Source organism: Lutra lutra, chromosome 7 (assembly GCF_902655055.1).
Source record: "Lutra lutra chromosome 7, mLutLut1.2, whole genome shotgun sequence".
Lineage (NCBI taxonomy): Eukaryota > Metazoa > Chordata > Mammalia > Carnivora > Mustelidae > Lutra > Lutra lutra.
The window spans coordinates 12574676-12598015 of NC_062284.1; the positions used below are offsets into that span (position 1 = coordinate 12574676).

The following is a 23340-nucleotide window of genomic DNA, read 5'->3' on the forward strand; positions in this document are numbered from 1 at the left end:
CTCTCTACTTCCCTTGAATACCCATCAGTTTATTCCTTAAGTTGAACTTCCTGTCTGTTCTTGCTTGCATTTTCTAAAATTTCAGTGTTGTAATAAGATTTTGCTCTTCTTCTCCATCTCCTCCCCCTCCCCACCTTCTTTTTCTTCCCTGTTTTGTTTTCTTTTACTCCTGGTAAGAAATGAATCAGAATAATTTAGAATCTTTCCACTTCTTCCAAACCTGTGCATTTTAGCAACTTATGCTAAATAGTGTACTGAAGTTGCAACTGGGGGTCCCTAAGACCATTCCCAGATTTGGTGGCTTGTTAGGAGGATTCACAGGAGTCAGTCTTTGGTCTTACAACTATGATTTACTCTAGAAGAGGATACAAAACAAAATTATCAAAGAGAAAATTGCACAGGAAACATGGAGGAAACCAGGTACCAGCTTCCCAGTGGGGTCAGATAGGACATTTTTAATCCCTCTAGCAATGAATTGTGACAACACGTGTGATATGTTGTCTACCAGTGATGCTCATTAGAGAATTTTTTTCCATTGAGTTTTTATTGGGAACTGGTCACATAAAGATATCCTCTGCCTAGCATGGACCAAAATTCCAGTGTCTTAGAAGGAAAGCAGGTATTCAGCATAAATTGTTTGCATGTACAATTTAGGCACAGTGAGTCACTCTTACCCTCACAATGAGTCCTTGTCAGTTAGGGTGATTGGAAACCTTCCAAAATCTTAGGTTCCCAGATACCAGCAAAGGACTAACCTTGCAAGCAGGATTAAGAGGTTAGCCATCTCAGACCTGCCAACTGTGCCTTACTGCACAACTATTTTATTCTTTTGTTAAGTGGAATGTTAACTCGTCAGGGCTTGCTTAAAAATCATGCATACCTTTTGTTAAACTCATTCTGGTCGTTTCAGATAGAGAGTGTAATTGTGGTTATCCTACCAGAGGTTGGAATAAGAGTGTAAACCCAGGGCTTCAGAAACCTCAGCCCCTTCCCCTTTCCTCCAATCCTCTCCAAGCGGAGTATGAATTATAAATGATTGATAAAGAGAGGAGCAATTCTGGGACCCATTTTATGTAGATGAGATTTTAAAGAGACTAGTGGTGGGGCAGAGTATCATGTTAACCAGAGGAGACAGGAACTGCTTCTCTATTAATGCATTTTGTTTCTTTCCAAGAGCATGTGTAGTGGGATTAAAAAAAATGCATCCATCCTGGTTGATCTTAATTTTGGAGGGGTTTCTGTCCTCATGTTATATTTAATGATTTGTCTAATATGTAGAATGATCTCTTCTCTCTCAGTTGGATTACAAATTTAGTAGCAAGTTGAGTTATTGACTGGGATGCTACATTTTTAGGGGGAAGAAAAAGCCAGATTTATTTTAAAAGCAGATGCATTTTCCCTTCCTTCCTTTCTTTCTTTCCTTTCTTCCTTCCTTCTTTCTTTCTGTCTTTGATTTTATTTGTTTATTTATTTGAGAGAGAGAGAGAGCACAAGCAAGGAGGAAGGGCAGAAGGAGAGGGAGAAGCAGACTGCCCTCGTAGCAGGGAGCCTGACACAGGGCTCGATCCCAGGACCCTGAGATCATGACCTGAGCCAAAGGCAAGCACATAACCGACTGAGCCACCCAGGCACCTGCATTTTCTGTTTTTTATATGAAACTGATCTGGGGAGACATTTCTCTTAAGGGTGCTCTCCTTTAGACACCATGTTTTTATGGTGGGGAAGTTGTTTCTACTATAAGCATAATTAAATATAGGCAATGTAGAGATTCTTATCCCTGTTCTATCAGAATGCTAATAATCCTTCCGCAGAATGTCATTTGCCGGGGCGCCTGGGTGACTCAGTGGGTTAAGCCGCTGCCTTCGGCTCAGGTCATGATCTCAGGGTCCTGGGATCGAGTCCCACATCGGGCTCTCTGCTCAGCAAGAAGCCTGCTTCCCTCTCTCTCTCTCTCTGCCTGCCTCTCCATCTACTTGTGATCTCTCTCTGTCAAATAAATAAATAAAATATTTAAAAAAAAATGTCATTTGCCCTTAAACACTTTTAAGGATGGGTATGCCGTCTGATTTTCACGTCCATTGAATTTAGTTTAATTCCCCCCAAACCCACCCCTGCAAATTTTAACAGGATGTGACATGACATTTTCTTTCTACTGGTGATAAAAAATACCTTAATGATTAACTACATTCGGCCTAGTTGTAACCACTTGCTCTGTCATTTGATATTAAATCGTGAAAACAAACCCTTTTCTTCATATTTACGCTAAAGGAGAACTTGAGGAAGCATAGTCTCCCTCAGTGTTACTGAGTATCAGCCTCCTTCCTCTTCTGTGTCTTATTCACACAGTGGTTGTGGTGTAGATTCAATCAGATACTTTGGGGCTGGCATTTAAAAGGGTTGCTGTTCTTTTTCCATTTGGCCAGTGGCTAGCAGCCGGTTGGGGAGGATGTCTGGGTTAAAACCATGATAAATGAAACTTCCATTAGGCTTCTTGGCTCAGGGCCGTTTCCTGTAAAGACCTTATCTTGCCGTCAGTGGTTTGAAGAAGGAGAATGTTCTTTTCGTTCAATAAATGAAAGCTGCCGTGGAGTGGGCTGGGTAGCGTAGGTATCTCTTTTTGTGAAGAGAGTCTGCTTCTAGTGCCGATGCTTGGCAGAGCCTGGGTTACATTTTAACTTGTGACGCTTTGGATGTGACGCTTTGGATCCCCCACCATAACCTGTGGATGTATGTCCTCATAGAAAATGGAACGGATATGTCTAAGTTTGTTTTTTAGTTTTCTTCGAAGTGAGGAGAACTGAATATCCAGACAGTTGGATGTATCTCACCAGCTTTTTCTTCCAACCTAATGGTTCCTTGAATTATTCTTTCTTTTTTTTTTTTAAAAGATCTTTCAAAGTTTTTATTTTTTTTATTTGACACACAGAGATCTCAAGTAGGCAGAGAGGCAGCAGAGGGAGAGGGGGCAAGCAGGCTCCCCGCTGAGCAGAGAGCCCGATGTGGGGCTCAATCCCAGGACCGTGAGATCATGACCTGAGCCGAAGGCAGAGGCTTAACCCACTGAGCCACCCAGGCACCCTGAATTTATTCTTTCTTTAGACTTTCTTTGTTCAGAGGATTTCATCATTGATTGGAGGGATAGTGTTTTCAAGCATCATGGAGAGCAGAGTCCAGCAGTGTATTAGCTTTATGCACACCTTTAAGAATACTTTTTTCTTCTGGGCACCTATTTTAGTATTTATATATTCATAGTTCTGTACATCTCCTTCTGTACTACTTGCGCACTTGGGGAAATAATGGTTGGAATGATTTTGCAAAACGTACTAAGAGAGTTCAGATTTCAGGTAAAATGGAATAAAACCACTCTCGCCTTTTCTGCCCACGGGACACAAGTATGAAGCCAGGGCAAAATGCTTGGTGAAGCTAGGTGAAATCTCTGAAAAGTAAATATCATGATGTAGATGAGGGAGGACACCACAGTCAAAATACCAATGACATCAGGTAAGTTTACCATGTTCCCCTCTCTGCTAATCCCCTGCCTGAATTCAGTGCAGTCTGCAGTCTAGGAGTCAGTGTCAAGGGTCACCTGGCTGACTGTAGAACATGTGACTCTTGATCTTGGGGTTGTGAGTTCAAACCCCACGTTGGGCATGGAACCTAACTTAAAATGTGAACTACGAAATCAAAATATAGGAGTCAGTATTGGAAGCAGACTGAGAAAGGACCAAGAGACACCCTCTAGTTCTGGCCCAAGGAATAGAAAAGAGAAGCCCTAAAGTTCAGAGAGAGGGGAGAAATCCCCCATCTTTTGGTCTCCCTTTTCTCTATTTTGTCATGTACTGGCAATCTTGTGGCAAAGGCAATAGCAACAGAAGCGGGAAACAGCAGGAACCAAAGCAAGGAGTGAAGGGGATGCCCTTCCCATTTTGTGAAGCTGTCAGTTTGAGGGCAGGGCTAAATAAAAAAACTTGTATTTGTTTATTTTGTTTGTTTGTTTTAATGTGTCTCAATCCTCCCACTACTCTGGTGGCATCACAGAAGTGGGTTGTTTCTGATTAGAGGATTAAAAAGGGGCGTTCCAGAGTACTAGAGAGTAGCAGGGGAGACAGCTGAGAGGAGGGGCTCAGGAAACAATTCCATAAAGTTTGTGAATTTCTGGACTCATCTATGCATCTGATCATGATTACCATACTGTCTACTTTGAGAATGTAGTTAATGAATAGAATTCCATGCAAGTCTCAGTAACTTCCACATGGTGTGCACCCAAGGCAGATGTGAATGGCCCTTCCTAGCTTTTGAAAACAACATTGACATCAGCCTGCAGAATGTGGGTTGGAATTTTGGGTGAGAAGGTAATCAGATCAAATGCCTGGCAAAACAATAGTTTCAACATTCTCTATAGATTTAAATAAGGCACAAGATTTTATGAGAATATTCAGAACGTCTAGGGTATAATCCATGTTGGAATATAAAGAACTACAAAATTCTCAAATTGCGTGGGAAAAGACAATGGATGACAATGAAAATATGACTTTAAAGAAGCTGTTATAAAAATGCTTCAGTAATGGGGCGCCTGGGTGGCTCAGTGGGTTAAGCCTCTGCCTTTGGCTCAGATCACGATCTCAGGGTCCTGGGATCAAGCCCCCCATTGGGCTCTCTGCTCTGTGGGGAGCCTGCACCCCGCCCCCGCCCCCCACCCTGACTGCCTCTCTGCCTACTTGTGATCTCTGTCTGTCAAATAAATAAATAAATAAATAAATAAGTTTAAAAAAATAAAATACTCTAGTAAATAATCATGAATTCTGAAATAAAAGGTAAGTTGAAATGTATCTGTAAAGAAATAGGAGATAGGATGTAGAACCAAGTGGAAATTTTATAACTAAAAAATACAGTAGTTGCCCCACCTTGCTGTCTCCTACCCACCCCCACATTCTTTACTAGATAAAGTCAATAACAAAATGGAGATGACAGAGGAAAGAATCAGTAAACCTGAATCTAAATGAATAAAAAGTACACAGTGTGAACAAAGGAGAGGAGAATGATTGAAAAATACCTAACAGAGACCCTTGGACTGTTGGGCGATTACAGAAGGCATTTTGTTTATATTATTAGAGCCCCAGAAGGAAAGGAAAAAGAATGTGACTAAGAAGTATTCCAAGAAATAAGGGCTGGAAACTTTCCAAGTTTGACAAAAGATATAACCTTACAGATTCAAGAACCTAGGCTACCCCAAAAAAGACAAACCCAAAGAAATACATACCCAGGCATATCATAACTGCTTAAAACTGAGGACAAAATCTTGAAAGCAATCAGAGAAAAAGTGACACTATAGGAGACAGAGATTCAAATGAAAAATTTCTCAGCAGAAATCATGGAGCCCAGAGGAAATGTCTTACTATTTTTAAAGTGCTGAAATAAATAAAAGTGCAGAGCCCAGAATTTGGTGAAAATATCCTTGAATGTGAAATGAGGATCTCCTCATTTCAGGTAAAATCAAGAGAATTTGGAGTCAACAGACCTGCTGTAAAATAGCAGGTTAAGGAAATGTCTTAGGCTATGGGAATTGATATGAGAAATTTGGAATATTAAGAATGGAGGAAATAGTAAATATAATAAGCTGTTCTCTTCCTGAATTAGTTAAAATATGGTTCGTGATTGAAATCAAAGTAAAACCTTGTCTGACAGGAATTTTATAAAGTCAAAATCACAATTGATGAATTAAAATGAACACTGAAAAAAGTGAAGGAAGGAAAAACAGGAAACGGAAACAGAAGAATAAAAAACAGTGGAAACAGTTACATTGGGAAACCTTCATATAATACAAACATATAAATTATTATGTTAAATTTATTTATTTATTATTTTTTTTTAAGATTTTTATTTATTTATTTGACAGAGAGAAATCACAAGTAGGCAGAGAGGCAGGCAGAGAGAGAGGAGGAAGCAGGCTCCCTGCTGAGCAGAAAGCCCGATGCAGGGCTCGAACCCAGGACCTGGGATCATGACCTGAGCTGAAGGCAGCGGCTTAACCCACTGAGCCACCCAGGCGCCCCTATTATGTTAAATTTAAATGGTCTATACAAACCAAATAAGAGTCTGTCAAAATGGATTTAAACAGTAAGGTGATATTAACAGTTGTAAACATGTATACAAATAACACAACTTCAAAATACAGAAGTAAAACCTGACAGAACTAAAGGAGAAATAATACAATTTACAGTTATGATTGAGAGACCCAGCATTCCTCTCTAGGTAATACTAGTAGAAAGAAAATCACCAAGAGTATAGAAGAATTGAACCATCAACCAACTAGATCTAATAAACATTTATATAACTCTCCACTAAATGCTAATTGACTAAAATATTTCTAAATGAATATAGAAGAAATTCTTTTTAGCATATTTGCAAGTTAAGCTATGAGAGGTGAATTAAATAATGTATTTGTGTCTTGCTAATGTGAACTACAAGTTTATGTTTACAACAACATTTTACAAAGCAGGAAAAAGTGGTGAAATATTTTCAAAGCTAGAATGGCTCAGCATGAAATAAGTGAAATAATAATTTAAAAACTAGCTAACATTATCTTAAGTATTTACTCTGTGCCAAGCACTATTCTTCTCTTTATAAAGACGAATTCATTCAGTCCTCACAAGAGGCCATTGAGGTAGTTACATATACAAATAATAATGAGAAAGAGAGCTCTTTAATAAATTAAGATATCAAAATTGGAAATTATAACAACAGTATCAGTAATGATTAAAAAAGCTTTTCTTGACTAAATACTTTTTCTGCGTTTGACACTGGGCCTTAAACCTTGTCTTATTTGGTTTGCACACTGTGATGACTTGCCCCTAATAGTATATCTAAGTAAAATGTGACACAGCAAAATTCCAAATCATGGAGTCTGTCTCTGGAACCCAAGTTCTTTATCCCTGCATTACCTTCTGAAGATGCCTATTTCATCCTGGAAGAAGCTGTTGCCTGGCCTGGTGGTCATCCAGTGATCCAGCACAAGCTGTAGATTCTCATAGTCCTGCTCTTCCAAAGGCAGTGACTTCCCAATGACTAAATATCCTGTCGTAGAGTAAGATAGGGCTGGGTACAAACACTTGTCCTTGATCTTAGAAAATGTGTTTTCTTGTGGCTCTTGGCCTATTTTATCCTCAGCCAAACATGGCAATGTAAATACAGGCCAGATCAGAATTACCTGACTCTGCTGTTCTTTTTCATACTGAAAGGATTTATTTTATTATTATTATTATTTTTTTAAAGATTTTATTTATTTATTTGACAGAGAGATCACAAGTAGGCAGAGAGGCAGGCAGAGAGAGAGGAGGAAGCAGGCTCCCTGCCGAGCAGAGAGCCCAATGCAGGGCTCGATCCCAGGACTCTGAGATCATGACCTGAGCCGAAGGCAGCGGCTTAACCCACTGAGCCACCCAGGCGCCCCTGAAAGGATTTATTATGAGCTACTTGACACATAGGATAAGGTTTATTTCTCCAAAGTTGATTTTTTTTGGATTAAACCCCTAAGACCTTCAGATAATTTTCTTTTTTTTAAATTTATTAGTTTTCATTATGATAAATGTACTCTTTAATCCCTATCCCCTATTTACCCCATCTACAACCCCCTCACCCCCGTAACTATCAGTTTGTTCTCTTGGTTTCCATCTCTCTTTCTTTCCTTTGATCATTTATTTCTCAAATTGCACATATGAATGAGGTCATACATTATTTGTCTTTTTCTGACTTATTTCAATTAGTATTTTTCTTTTTAGCTCTACCCATGTTGTTGCAAATGGCAAGATTTCCTTCTTTTTTATGGCTGAATAGTATTAGTGTGTGTGTGTGTGTGTGTATCTTTATCCATTCATCTCTTGATGAATATTTAGGCTGCTTCCATAGAGTTTGGCTATTATAAATAATGCTGCAATAAACATGGGGTGCACGTAACACTTTGAGTTAGTATTTTTGTATTCTTTAGGTAAATACGCAGTAGTGGAATTCCTGGATCAAAGGGTAGAACTATTTTGATTTTTTAGAAGCCTCCATGCTATTTTCCATAGTGGCTGCATCAATTTGCATCCCCACCAATAGTACATGAGGGTTCCTTTTTTCTCCACATCTTTGCCAATATTTGTTGTTTCTTGTGTTTTTGATTTTAGCCATTCTGACAGGTGTGAGGTAATATATCATTGTGGTTTTGATTTGCATTTCTCTGATGATGAGTGGTATTGAACATCTTTTCATGTGTCTGTTGGTCATCTGGGTATCTTTGGAGAAATGGCTGTTCATGTCTTCTGCCATTTTTAATTGGATTATATGTTTTCTGGGTGATGACATATAAGTTCTTTATGTATTTTGGATACTAACCCTTTATCAGATATGTCATTTTCAAATATCTTCCCCCATTCAGCAGGTTGCCTTTTAGTTTTGTTGATTGTTTCCTTCATTGTGCAGAAGATTTTTATTTTGACATAGTACCAATAGGTTATTTTTTGTTTTATTTCCCTTGCCTCAGGTGATATAGCTAGAAAAATGCTGCTATGTCCAATGTCAAAAAGATTACTGCCTGTGTTCTCTTCTAGGATTTTTATGGTTTCAGTTCTCACATTCAGGTCTTTAATCCATTTTGAGCTTATTTTTGTGGATGGTGAAAAAAGTGGTCAATTTAATTCTTTTGCATCAAGATTTGACTTTGACTTGATCCCTAATGAGTCCAACCTGTAATATGTCAAATCACCCCTTTTCCTGCATATTATTTACCACTCTGTATAATTACATATTATTTGTGAAGCATTCCTGTAATTCACACCTAACTGTTTGCGGGAAACACTTTCAATCACATATTCTGAAGCTAAAGCTCTGAAGCTTGCATTTCTTGAGATTTCCCTTATAGTTTTGTCAATTTTTCTGACTTGGTACATTGGAACAAGAACAGGCCTCTTACTTCTATGAATGCTTTTCTCTTTAGTCAACCTTATTTTTACTATAAAGTTTTAAGATTATGAGGTGGAATTTTTGTCAACATGAGTATGTGTGTATCCTTCAAAATGCACCTGTCTTGCTGGAAAGGAAGATAGTAACTTTAAAGCAGGGATTGGCCAACTACACTCTGCTGCATTTATGTAAATAAAGTTTTATTGGAACACAGCCACACTCATTTAGGTGTTGTCCATGTCTCCTTTGGTGCCAAACAGCAGAACTGAGTAATCGTGATACACCATGTGGCCTGTAAAGTCTTAAATATTTACTAACTGATTTCATACAGAGAATCTTTGTCTACCCTGGTTCAAACACTAAAAGGTACTGGTTATTTGATAATATTGATTAAAGATGCTGTTATTGTGTTGGTAAATTTTGGCTCTGCTTTCCCTGGAGCAACATAAGAAAGTAGTCTTTTTTCCCCACGTTTTAGTTACGAAACAAATATTGTATGTGTAGAAATTATGTGTGTGTGTGTGTTTAGGGTAGACAACATGAGTTAATTACATGCATTGTGAAATGAGTACCACAATCAAGTTAATTAACATATTAACTTGTTAATTTGTAAATTTCACCTCACATATTTAGAACTTTTGTGTATGTGTGATGAGATCACAGAAGATGTACTCCCTTAGCAAACTTCAACTCTTCATGGCTATTATTAAAAAAAAAAAAACAATAAGAGATCACAATCTTTGGTGAGGATGTGGAAGACAGAGAGCCCTTGTGCACTGTTGTCGGAAGGTAAACTGATACAGACACATGGAGAACAATATGGAGGTTCCTCAAAAAACTGAAACTAGAAGTATTATATGACTCTGGGTATATATATCCTCCCAAACTAAAATCAGCATTTCCTCACTCCCTCACTCCCTTGTTCACTATAGCATTATTCACAGTTGCCAAGATGAGGAAACAATCTAAGTGGTTATTGAGGGATGAATGGATAAAAAAACATGTGTGTGTAACACACACACACACACACACACACACACGCACAGACACAATGAGATATGAGTTAGGCATCTGGATAGGAGGAAATCCTGCCATTTTCAACAACATGACAACCGGGAGGGAGGACATTAAGTGCAGTGAACTAAGTCAGAGAAAGCAGTCTTCTTATGAAACATTCTTTTCACATCAACCTCACAGTCCCATTCATGACTGGAATTTTTCTGTGGCTCCTCTGACAAAAATGTTAAAAATTCAGTGCCTTAAAAATGCTTTAAGGGGCGCCTGGGTGGCTCAGTGGGTTAAAGCCTCTGCCTTCAGCTCAGGTCATAATCCCAGGGTCCTGGGATCAAGCCCCGCATCAGGCTCTCTGCTCAGGAGGGAGCCTTCTTCCCTTCCTCTCTCTCTGCCTGCCTCTCTGCCTACTTGTGATCTCTGTCTGTCAAATAAATAAATAAAATATTTTAAAAAAATGCTTTAAAAATATTTGTAAACATTACCAACCAAATGTTTCCGTCTCAGTCCCTTAGTGGAATGTGTGAGACTTTCCAGTCACATCTTACACTTCAATGTGCTTAGATACTACTGAGAAGGCTCATTTGTGTTCTCTCTCCTCACATGGTGTTTTCTAGGAGCCGCTGCAGTTGTTTCCCACACAGAGGAGCTCTCTCATGGAGTGACTTGCTGGGTCTTCAGGCAGCCATGGAGGATAAACCATCTGTCTGGGGCTCTTTGAAACAGCGGACCAGGCCTTTGTTAATCAACTTTAGCAAGAGGAGGGTGAAAAAGAACCCGAACCAGCCCCTAGACCTACGGGCAAGGCGTTCCCTGGACCGCCGCCTCAGCCTCTCTGTCCCTGACCTCTTGGAGGCTGAGGCCTTGGCCCCAGAGGGTAGGCCTTATTCTGGGCCCCAGTCATCCTACATCTCGGTGCCTAGCAGCCTGTCGACAGCGGGGATCTTGCCCAAGAGCAGCAGTAGCTCCTTGAAACAGTCTGAGGAGGAATTGGACTGGAGCCAGGAAGAAGCAGGCTACCTCCGTGTGGTGGAAACGGACTCCGAGGAGGCCTATGCCTCTCCCGCCGAGGACAGGAGGCCTTCCAGCAATGGCATCCTGGATCTGCTGCAGAAGACACCGGCTGGAGAGGAGGCCCTGGAAGAGCCAGAGGTGAGACCAGGGCTGGGCACTTTCCTGCTTCTTCTGTTTTTCTCCTTTCTATGTGTACTCCTTACCCTTGGAAGATTTGGTTTGGAGTTATTTTTGTGGTTAGCTTGGATGGAGAGAATGTCATTTATAAGAATTTAAATTCAGGTAATATTGATTGCGCCCACTGTTCCCATTCGTTTTAGGGTTGACCTCTATGTATTTTAAAACTATTACAAATAACCTCTCTGGGATACTTTAAGGCATTAAAAGCCCTATTGGATGAGTTTTCCTTTTTCCATGTTCCTGGCAAAGAAATTAAAAGCATAATTTTTCCTCGAACTTTTTGCTTTAAGTGTGTGTGTGTGTGTGTGTGTCTCTCTCTCTCTCTCTCCACCACTGCTCAGTGTTATGGTAGACAAAAATACATGTTAATATTCCTTTAAAAAAAAAAGATGAACCATGAAAGACTGTGGACTCTGAGAAACAATCTGAGGGTTTTGGAGGGGCAGGAGGTTGGGTGAGCAAAAGCTGGGGTAGAAAAGAAAACATATTCTCCCCAGACTTTCAGAATGAACTCTTCTATGTAGACAGTGATTTTAGCTCAGGGAGACCTATTTCAGATTTCCGACTTCAAAAACTATCAGAGAATAAACTGATTTGTTAAAAAAAAAAAGATTTTATTTATTTATTTGAAAGAGAGAGAGAATGAGCAGAGAGAGGGGGAGAAGCAGACCCGCCTGCTGGGCAGGGAACCTGACATGGGGCCTGATCCCAGGACCCTGGGATCATGACCTGAGCCGAAGGCAGTCACTTAACTGACTGAGCCACCCAGGGACCCCTGCATATTCATCTTCCTAAGAAATGTATGAATGTGTCTCTCCGTTTGACTGTCAGAGGGTTTGAACTTGCTCCAGTCTCACTCGTATGTGTGTGCATTTGTGTGTGCTTGTTAACGCGTGTGCATGTTTGCCCGTGGACAGCTTCACTTGCATTCTCTAAAAAAAAACAAAAAGAAACTGAAGGATGCAGATTCTTATGGTCTCATTGATTTTTTAATGCTTTAGTATTTCGATGAGCTAAAATAGCCAAATACAATTATGAGAAAATCTTATATATCTAGAACAAGTTTAATATAAATTCAGTCCCCAGATCAGTAAATCATGGTGACTGGTTTAATCAGTTTTTGTTTTGTTTTTTTTTTTAATTCCCCATCAGTGACACTAAAGTAGGTTACAGCTTTGAGGGAAGAAGTGAATTTTTTTTTTTTTTTTGTGGAGACTCTAGGTTCCTGTTATAATTGCATACAAACCTGGGTATTCAACTGGGATTTTTGGTTTTACTTTCAGAACCAAAGCCTGTTATATATTGGGGTGTCATATATTTATTTTTAATTGTGTCATACGTTTGGGTGTCATTATGGAATGGATCATGGATATCTGGAGGATGTAGTGACCAGATTCCTTTGGAAACTTGATAAGTCACCATTAACCATTCAATGACTTAACTGTCTTTTCCCTTACCACTTACTTTTATGAAATTCTTTTTGTAACCATGTTACAGTTTTTACCATTGTTTATAAATTTGAAATATGTTTTTCCAGTAATCAAAATATAAATCAGGTGAATTATTAAACATTATTCATAATTCATAGTTCGATGTGAAGGGAGTAATTATATCCAATGTAGAATCGGATACTGAAGTTTATCTTCTTGTTACATTATTAACTGATCAGAAGAAAATGGGTGGGTTTTTTGGCTTTGATAGGCTAACACTCTCAGATTAGAATTCTTCTTTTAAGATTAGTTTTTTACAAAAGATTTTATTTTTATTTATGAGCGAGAGAGAGAGAAAGCAGGAGCATGGAGGGAGGAGGAGAGGGAGAGGGATAAGCAGACTCCTGCTGAGCGGGGAGCCTGATGTGGGGCTCAATCCTAGGACCCTGAGATCATGACCTGAGCAGAAACCAAGAATCAGACACTTAACTGAGCCACCCAGGTGGCCCTAGAATAATTTTTTTTTTTTAGGTTAGCGCCGTGAAGTTGTTTTGCTGACTATAAATATTCGAGTACCTACTCTAACTCAGGCACCATAAAGGTTGTGACTAGAAATAGAGATGGATAGGAAAGTGACCCTAACTTTAAGTTATGAGGTATTAAGAGACAGCTTTATATAGCTCTAAAGGAACCATAAGAGGCAAGAAGATATTGGAACTGTCTGCGCAAAACATCTAAGCCTTGCCTTTGGCAGCCTGGCAGATGGAGGATATCAGTGCATGGGGACGGACAGGCATTGTGACAGGACGTGAGGGCTTGTGCAAGCTGGCATAGATTTGATAGGTGAGGAAATATGGTGGACACCACCTGAAGTGTGAGTGGGGTAGTTAGGAGGTGGTGAGCATTTTGCTGCTCCTGACATAGGTGTTTGAGGAACTTTCCGGTGTGATGTGTGCTAGGAAGGGTGGTCTGTGTTGAGGGGCTTTTTATGGATGGTAAATGGATGGTTGGTAGTGGTTACTTTCTCTTCTCTGGGCTAAATGCAAAACTCTTGGAATAATTTAAAAAATTATTTTAAAATAATTTTGCTTTTTAACTCACCCATTTAAAAGAAAACTCTTTTTTTTAATATTTTATTTTGAAGTCATCTGTGCACTGAACGTGGGGCTTGAACCCACAACCCTGAGATTAAGAGTTATGTGCTTCATCAGCTGAGCCAGCCAGGTGTCCCCAAACCTCTTTTTTGAATACAAATCTTCTGCTTCTCTTTTCCTGTCCTAGGACATACAAGGTAGAAACTGAGACTGATCCTCCCATGGCCACTTGAGTGCTATGTATCTGGTTGGTTTGAGGAGGATGGCGGGACTGGGCTGTAGCTAATCAGGCCTGTGGGATCACATGTGGTCAGGTGCATCGCTCTGCCTATCCCCCTTTTGAGCTCCCTTCCACCATATTGAGTGGGCTTCCTCCACTACCAGAGGATCTAGAATTTATTAAATGGTATAGAAGTTAGCCACTCCCTTGCTTATCTTCCCCACGAGGCTGTGTAATTTGGTCTGTGGGTAGGTCTAAAGGAGTCATGTCTAATTTGTCTTCGTTTTCTTGGGGCCTTGCTGTGTGCCTGACACAGAGAATGTGCTCAATCACTATATATGAGGAAATCAACGATAGTAATAAATCCATTCACGTTCCTACAGTTTTTATCAGCGTCTTTATTGTGAGTTCTCTTCAGTTTATGATTTCATTAAAGTCAGAATTTCTTTGTTTATTTGTTTAGGATTTTTTGGAAAGAAACATATTGTAAATGAAATTTCTATCTATATGATTTCACTGAAAACAGAGATTTAGACAGCTGTAGACTTTTCAACCCAAGTCAGATACTAGCCTTAAATCTGAATGTGTTTTTCTCTGTCTTTTTTTCCAATGAAGATGGAAGTTTTGGTGAATCCATGTCATGTGAGTTTGGGGGTTGGTGAATCTCTATCTAGGATACAGGTTATCTCTTTTCTACCTGATGAATAGTGGACAGGTGACTATCACTTTCATGGAATGGGAGAAGCAATGAGGAGGGAAGAAAGGATTGGTGTGGACTGGGTTGTAGCTAATCAGGCCTATGGGATCACACGTGGTCAAGTGCATTGCTCTGCCTATCCCCCTTTTGAGCTCCTTCCACCATGTTGGGGTACCACAAGGACAATAAGATGTTTGCTGAGTATTCTTGGTGTGGCTGATTTTATTTGTAGCTTTCCAGAGCTGGGAGGGGTAAAGCAAGGAACATCTGTGGTTCAAGTACCCATTGATGTTTGTCTCACATGTTTTATGTCCAAGGGCAACTTCAAGGCTGAACCTGCAGCAGTGGGATAACACCCCAGATAATGATGTTGGCTGAGTGTCTTCCAATTTTTTTCCCACTCCTGTCAGGGTCAGCAATGAAGTGAGGTGCGGGCTTACATTTAGGGGAAACGGAATGAGAAAGCAAAGAAAAAAATTAAGAGGGAAGAGAAAAAAGGAATATGAGAATGTAGACGCCACATGGAAGTCTGAAATAGTCAAGTCTGGAATAGTCTCACTGTGGTGCTCAACCATCCCCAAGACCAAAGTGGAAGAAAGTCCTTTTAGAATAAAGGATGCATTTGCTGGAAGAGGATTCTCTAGACTTTTCTCTTGGGTCCCAGATTCATACCACACTGGATAGTCCACAGAAACCTGATCTCAACTTGTTCTGGCAGAATTCTCTCTCTCTGAAGTGCTCTCACAGATTACAAACATTTGTTTCTTGGCAACATCACCATTATGCACCAGGTGGCACCAGTGAAATGCCGTGAAATGATGTTAGACTGTTCCCCTTTCCTTGCTTTTCATGGTTTCTGTAATCTTCAGTGACCCATCTCACATCTGTCTTCTCTCACATAAATTCTCTCATCCTTCAAAGCCCAGCTGAAAATTTCTTTCCCTGTCTGGGTTTCCTGACTATATAATCTGTATCTTCCCCCTACCTTTATTTACATAGCATGTCACTTTTGCTGTCATGGAACACTAACCTCATTCTGCTTTCTGTAGAAATCTGTAGAGGGAGAAAGGGTTTGGAGCAAATAGAGGAAGTAAAGAAGGGAAGGCAAATGGGTAGTCAGCAAAGGTGTCACTGAGTAAGACCCTGAGAAGATCACTAGCTTCCAAGACTGTATTAACTGTCCACTGACCATCTGGCTTAGAGTACCAACTCATGATAACCCAATACCCATGAAACTGAGCTAGAAATGACAAATGTTGATTCATTTGCAATGAGAATTAAATACTGTGTAGACTCTCATATTTATTTTGATATGAACAGCTCGCTGTGTCATTATTGTCAAGTTATTTGGGAAGTCAAATCATAATGAGCATCAACTTGATTAGAGTGGAGTGAGCAATAATTATATCAGGGCCTAGAAATACTTCCGAGAACCTGTTGGGTGTATTGGCTCCCTGAAGTCAGCCTACATTACAAGTCACATAGAATCAGGAGACTGTTTTGTGGACACAAATTCCTGAGAAGAGAATGGATAGGTTCTACACTGAATGGTGTAGATAGCCATCCATCTCCCAATAGCGACTGAATTCCAAATGAGAACTTGACATACTCACACTTCGTTTGGTTGGGCCAACGACATCCATGCCCACATGCCAACCTGCCTAGGCCATGAAGCCAAGGTTCTTAGAGTCCTGTGGGCTGGGCTCTCTCTTCCCTCCATAGGGTTTAGGAGTAAGTCCAAACTTTCACCCAGGTCTTCTTGCATGACCTTGTCCTCTTTTGGATTGACACACTATTTGATTAGCTGTGTAATTACCACTTTCAGTCAGGCTGAGAACCTCGCATGGTTGCCCAGCAACCAGATTGTCTCTTTTACATGACTTTGTATGTCTGGCCTCTTATGGATGAAAGGTGGTCTTACAGTTTTATCCTGCTTGCTGTCATCACCAAAACTTGGGGATAGGAGGTGGTAAAGGCCACCTTTTTTTATTGCCAAACCCCTCCACCATTTTGTATTTCATTGGTTGTTTAGAAGTTGGCAACTCTCTCTCTTTTTTTTTTTTAAAGATTTTTTTTTTATTTATTTGACAGAGATCACAAGTAGGCAGAGAGGCAGGCAGAAAGAGAGGAGGAAGTAGGCTTCGCTGAGCAGAGAGCCTGATGTGGGACTTGATCCCAGACCCTGGGATCATGACCTGAGCCAAAGGCAGAGGCTTTAACCCACTGAGCCACCCAGGTGCCCCTTGAAGTCAGCATCTCTTATTAGATTGGGAGCTCCTGAGGAACAGACACCATGCCTTTTTTTCTTTCCATTCCAGCTTTCTGCACACCTCATTTATTTGGGGGGGGAATACACACACACACACACACACACACACACACACACATTTTAAAGTATTTATTTATTTACGTGGTGGGAAGAAGGAGAGGGAGAACAAGAATCTCAGGCAGATTCTGCATGTTGAGCATGGAGCCCTGTGTGGGGTTCAATGTCACAACCCTGAGATCATGACCTGAGCTAAAACCAAGAGTTGGACACTCAACAGACTGAGCCACCCAGGGGCCCTTATGTGAAATATATTGACTCATGTTTCTCCACAGCTGATTTTCAAGCCACAGGCCATGCTAGGTAATGTGGGGCTGCATGAATTTCCGCTGGGTTGGGGAAGGTGGTGATACGTGGAGGCCTGGGGGAGGGAGGGCGGGCTCTAAAGGAATTCCTAAGTGTCAGGTTAAATACAGTTAAGGAGACCCAGGGGTAGAGTAGCTTCTTTTTTCTTCTTCTTTTCTTTCCCCCTTGCCTTTGTTCTTTTCACTTCCTTCCCCGGTACTCATTTTATAAGATACTCTCTCCTGCTTTATAAAGTCAGGTATTTAGAAAATACAGAAAGTTGCCACTGGTTCCCCTCCTTGGTGTCGATGGTGGAGTTGAGCATAGGCCCAGATTTCACAAAGACAATGACGAAGATCTGAGGTGATCCCAGCCCCTGATCCGTGCTGGATCACTGAGTGAGGTGAGTGGGGAGAAGTCATATAGCAGGAGGTCAGGAAAGGGCCTGAAGAGGGAGGGCACATCTGCTCCAACTCAGGCAGGGAGTAAGCCAAGTCCCTGAGTTTCATGCAAAATTTTAAGGCCAAAAAAAAAATGGAAGGCTCTTAGCTCAGAAATAGGTTGAGGGCACAAGCACCTGACATGGTTTGCATATTATGTTTGTATTTATTAGTTATTATAGTTGTTTCTACTATTATATTTCCCGAATGAAATGAGGGCCCGGAGGGTTTAATGACTTACCTAACATCATTGAGCTGGTAAGTGTTAGAGCCAGGATCTAAATCCAGGACTGTCTGAATCCAAGTGCAAAACTCTGTGTACATCAGGAGTTTGGAAATGTGATGACTCACAGCCGCTGATCTAAAAAAGTTGGTAGTCAAAGGGAGATTTTTCTTTTTTAAGATTTATTTTAGAGAGAGAGCACCCATAAGCAGGGGGAGGGGCAGATGGAGAGAGAGAGAGGCTCCAGGAGTCTCCATGCTGAGTGCAGAACCCCCCCAGTGCGGGATTTGATCCCAGCACCCTGAGATCATGTCCTGAGCCAAAATCAAGTGCTGGGTGGGCGCTCAGTCGACTGAGCCACCCAAGTGCCCCTCAAAGGAAGGTAGTTATTTTTGTGTGTCCACTGTGCCCTTTTAAAGGCGAGGATAATTATAGTGGTTGAATGGCCTTATTATCGTGCTCAGCGACTAATAATCCTGAATGAAAGGATTATTGCCTCCTACCACCTCATTGTCCATGTAGTCGCCCACTGGGGATTTCCTGTCATTTCATTTGGCAGTTGGGGTTTTAAATAACTAGCTTTGGTGCTAGCTTATGCAGATGAGTTGAGTGGTTTAGAGAAGTACTTTACCTTATCGGGAGGTTTCCAGAAACACTACCAGGCAACCACAGAGCTTCAGTTTCGTGACCACAGAGAAGCACAGTGACAAACCAATACAGAGGAACTAGCTTACAGCTGGCACAACTGAACAGGTACATTAATTTCTCTACCTTTCAGTTACGTGTTCTGTACTGTTAGTGATTTATCTCCAGAATCATTCCTCACCATCACCGTGTCCGCGAGATGGGCACATCAGCCGCATTCCAGGGTCTTTTGTGGGGTTGGCCTCTTTCTTCTTCTTCCCTCCCTCCTTTCTCCTCTGTTGAGTGCCTACTACGTGCAGATGCTGCTGTAGGCACCAGGAACACAGCCGTCAACCGAACAGACAAACATCCACTTTCTCATGGAGATCTCATCCTGATCCCAATGGGGGCAGGCTACAGATATGTTCAGAGAGGGCCAGGTGTAATGGAGAAAAACAAAGCAGAGAAGGTGATTGGGAGTGCTTGAACAGAGAAGTCTGGAAAGACCTCTTCTTCTGGGCTGGTCACATTTACCCAAAGACCTAGAGGAGGCAAGGAATTCAGGTGTGTCGGTGCCTGGAGAAAGAGTTCTCTAGAGGAGAGAAGAGTAAGTGTACAGGCTCCAGGAAGGCAGGGGAGTGCCTGGTGTGATTCAGGAATAGCAGGGCAGCAGTGTGAGGGGGCAGTGGTTGGGGATGTGAGTTACTTTGGAGGCTGTGTGCGTCATGTGGGCTTTCCTTTTCTGTTGGGCAAGCTTGTGAGACCATAGGGCTACCTGGGGGTACCAAAGAGTGGGCTAAGAAGGAGCCCTTTGGTTTCAGTACTGGTGTTGCTCACAGGCAGGGGTGAGTAGTATACAGGTGGTGCTTATGACACCTGCTGTAGACACTGGGAATAGCAGTAAGTGGAAGCTTTGCCTTGGAGGAGAGCCATGGAGGAAGCATGCACAGGTCGATGAGCTGTGCTTGGAAGGGGAGGGGGCACTGTCCTGAGACTTCATTACCAGCCCCCTCGCTCTGTTGTGATGAAAGTATCAGAGGGAAAGGGATGGTTGGAATGAAGGGAGGGACTTGGTTGGTTGACCACCTTCGTTGACCTTTTTCCTCCAGTCTTCCTAAATACATCCCCCGCCTTAATAACAATCATACTAGTAAGACAGCAATACTAACAGAGAGGCAACACCAGTATCACTTTCTGAGAGGTTACATATAAGGAACTGTGCTTGGTACAATATAAGAGTATTATCTCATGGGACCACATCTGTTTGGGTCCCTCTATATACAAGTAGCCTAGTGAAGTGGCCCAGAGATAGCCTTTGAATGAATTAATTTTTCTCCAAATAATCTGTAAAGTAAGAATCTTTTTTGGCCCTTTTGGAGATGTTCTCATGTCTTGAATTTTAAGTAAATTTTGCAAGAACCCAAAGATAGGAAGTAGAACAAGTAAGATTTGAAATCAGGTCTTTCTGACTCCCAAGTCTCATCTCCCCCGCACAGAGCTGGGCATTCTAATTTTGGATTCTCCTGGATAGGGGCACAGTGAAAAGAGTGGAGGACCCAGGACACTCCAGTAAAAGCCTAACTCTTTAATTTCCCTTCAGCAACCAATTATCCTCTTCACTTCGGCTTCCTTATTTGTACATTGGTGATACTGATGACAGCCTGTGGGCCCCTTAACAGGAGCATGTGTATATTTGTAAATTACAGAGTGCTAAGAAAATATAAAGGGGACCATTATTCTTTTAAGCTACCTACTGGTAACAAGCGTGTAAACAGTGTGTGCAAGGTGAGTGGACAGATATTACCGAGCGTGAAAAGAAAGGTTGATTATACCAGGGGTTGGCAAACTTTTTCCACAAAGGGCCAGATAATAAATATGTCTAGCTTTGTGGCCCACAAGCCTCTGTTGCAACACCCCAGCCCCCATACGGTATCATGAGATCAGCCGTAGATAAACATGTCAATGAATAGATAGGACTGTGTTGCAAAGTTTAAACCTTATCTGTAGAAACAGGTGGTGGGTTGGACGTTGCTGACCACTGCTTTATACTGACATGTGATTGAATAGGGCATATATGTATGCACACATGCACACAAACACACACATGTGTGACTTCTACTTTGCATCTCAGTATTCCGGGGTAATCACTTACAGAGAACAATCTTGGGAGTGTGTGGGGGGGAACTAAATAGGTAGCCCACTATTGTACAGTCAATAGCCCCTTTAAAAGTTGTGTACAAATTTAATAGGCATAGACTCAGCCATTTGGTAGACCTGAATTTTTCTCAACAGATGTCTTAATTTTGTCCTCTCATCGCCACGTGAGTTGTTTTGATTCTGTCACTGTATCCAGGCTCTGCGTTGGGGTCTGTCCAGCCATCCCATCTCCTTCGTGCATTTTGCTACTTCCTTTGTCTTGTAGGTGTTTGTGTGTATGAACGCTGCCATCCAGAGTGTCCCGATTCTCGGGAACCTAGATGCGGGTACAGTCGTTAAGTAAATCTGTATCCCATGTATTGTTTGCTATACTGACGTACTCTTGAGTATTTTTCAGAGACTGTAGAAGTGCTCTTCTCAGCCAGCATTTTACTCACTTAGCTTTTCTGGATGTGGGTTTATGTCTCCTTGTATTGAGGTTTAAATGCCCAGCGATTGTTTACATGGTTTATAATTTGGCTTCCTGTGTGTGCTTCATGGTGAGAGCGTTCAGATGAGCCCCATGGGAGGTGGTATTTGTACAGGATCACGCTTTGTGCACACAAAAGGAAGATGTTTACTCTCGTCTGTGTTTTGCTCTTAAGATCCTTGGTGAGTAGGGGAGATTTTCTTTTTTATATCATTGGCCCATCCATGTTCATATCTTCCCATATCCTGCTGAATTTTAATAAACCTGCATTCTTGCAGAGAGAGGACTCTCAACTAAAGAGAATGCAAAATATACTACCTTCCCACCAATTTCTATTTAGGTAGAAAGGAAATACCAATGCAAAGTCTGTGTCTTTAAAAACAAAACCAAACCAAAAGCACAAAACCACTCACCCAAAAAGCAGCAGTGAGAGTTGGGTGAGAGCTGGCTAACCTTATACTAGTTTTTATGCTAAAATGTTGGTGCTGTATTTTTTAATGTTTCTATGTAATTAGACTGTTTTGTTATATTAAACTTTTTTTCTTTTTTCTTTCTTTCTTTCTTTCTTTTTTTTTTTTTTTTTTTTTTTTTTTTTTTTTTTTTTTGAGAGAGAGAATGCATGAGTGGTGAGGTGGGGTGGAACAGAGGGAGAAGAAGAGAAAGAATCATAAGCAGACTCCATGCCCTGTTCAGAGCCTGATGCGAGGCTCAGTTTCACAACCCTGAGATCATGACCTGAGCTGAAATCAACAGCTGGACACTTAACCTACTGAACCACCCAGGTGCCCCTGTCATAGTAAACTATTTAGTGTTCATGGTATTCAATATTATTTATCTTTCCCTGAGTCCTTGGAAATCATTTGGTTGAAATGTTTGAAACCTGCACTTGTTGGATAAATTATGGCTCATGTATTCAGTGGAATACTATTCAGCAATGAAAAAGGTTTAAACGATTTATGCAGAAGACCACTTGGATGGATTTCAAAGGCATTGTGCTTAGTGAAATATGTCAGATGTCAGGTTTGCATACAGTATGAGTCCCTGTGCAGGATATTCTGGAAAAGATGAAACTACATGGGGAAGACAGGCTGGACCCCAGTGGGGCTGCATGAATGAGTGCTATCAGGGAACAGAACTGTTCTGTCCTGATTATTGTCATGGTCCCACAAATCTATACATGGTTAACAATTGTAATGCTCTATACAACAATTTTTGTGTGTTAACTTTTCAAAAGTCAAATAAAAAACAGAGTGCTTGATTATGCTTGTTGAGAACATCAAAAATATATCCTTGTGATTGTGGGATACCAGGGATTCCTATGAGGAAAGTCATAACTGTGCTCTTTTTAAAGAAGAACTCATTGATGCAGTTACTAGGTTTACAAAGAAGTGAAATCATATAACTTCTACTCAGTGGATAATACCTTAGTCTCTATGCAGAATGGAAGGGAATAGTCAAAGTTATGTGTCCCCCAGCGGCCGTAACTTGGTCCTCGGTGCCCATGTAGCATTTCTGCTCTTCTTTATGTGATCACTTTCCTTCGTTGGTGTGTATATATGGTGTGTGACAGTTACGGTGGCTGTGGGAACCATAACTTTAAGTTCTGTGACTTTTCTGTGAGTAAAACCAGCCATAATATTGAATTAATGTCATTCTTCACATTTAATTTCCATGTTGTTATAAGTGGAAGACTTATCACATATTTGAATAAGAGCTTTGTGCTCATGTTTGATAGCGTGTAAGTGACGGTGGTTGTGTGGACTCATTTTGTCCCTTAATTAATGTTATCATTAAGCACAGAGAGGCCAATTTAGGGGAGAGCATGTTTGGTGTGCCCTCTGAGGGGTGACGCTTTAAAGCCCCTATCCGTCCACTGTTCTCCTTGGTGATAGAAGATTCTGGGCCACCACAATCTTTGGATCTTTGGCTAATAACTGTGCACTCTGAATGGAAACTTTGAGCCCAGCACTGGTAGGTTTGTGATAGGTTTGTGAGACTGCAAAATGGGAGACATTACCAATGGGTCTTAAGGCTGCAGAGGATCAGACAGGAGATGTTTTTTGTTGGTTCTGCCCATGAAGATGTGGCTGGTCTCTCTTGGGTTTGTAAATCAGGCAGAAGAGTTGCTAAGCTTCCAGGAAATAATAGTGTGCAGTGTAAAAGGCATGAGGGCAAACATTGAAATTGGGGGAGTAGAGTGAGATTCAGATTGTCCTCCTAACGTGGTCTT

General features: G+C 41.1%; 2 protein-coding genes across 4 annotated transcripts in view; one reads left to right on the forward strand and one right to left on the reverse strand.

Annotated features, from left to right (window-relative positions):
• The window catches only part of LOC125104569 (basic proline-rich protein-like), a 60590-nt gene extending 49978 nt beyond the window's left edge, over nucleotides 1–10612 (reverse strand). The window contains exon 1 of the mRNA XM_047737126.1: nucleotides 10567–10612. Coding sequence (XP_047593082.1) covers nucleotides 10567–10609 — 43 coding nt within the window. The 5' untranslated portion in view covers nucleotides 10610–10612. The remainder of the gene's footprint in view (nucleotides 1–10566) is intronic.
• Nucleotides 1–23340, forward strand: part of MCTP2 (multiple C2 and transmembrane domain containing 2) — a 242419-nt gene that overhangs the window by 47193 nt on the left and 171886 nt on the right. For 2 of the 3 annotated variants that reach the window (XM_047737124.1, XM_047737121.1), the window contains exon 2: nucleotides 10569–11103. In XM_047737124.1, the coding sequence (XP_047593080.1) occupies nucleotides 10639–11103 (465 nt within the window). In that variant the 5' untranslated portion in view covers nucleotides 10569–10638. Of the gene's footprint in view, nucleotides 1–10566; nucleotides 11104–23340 lie in introns of all 3 variants that reach the window. The other variant, XM_047737123.1, reaches the window with a different exon arrangement.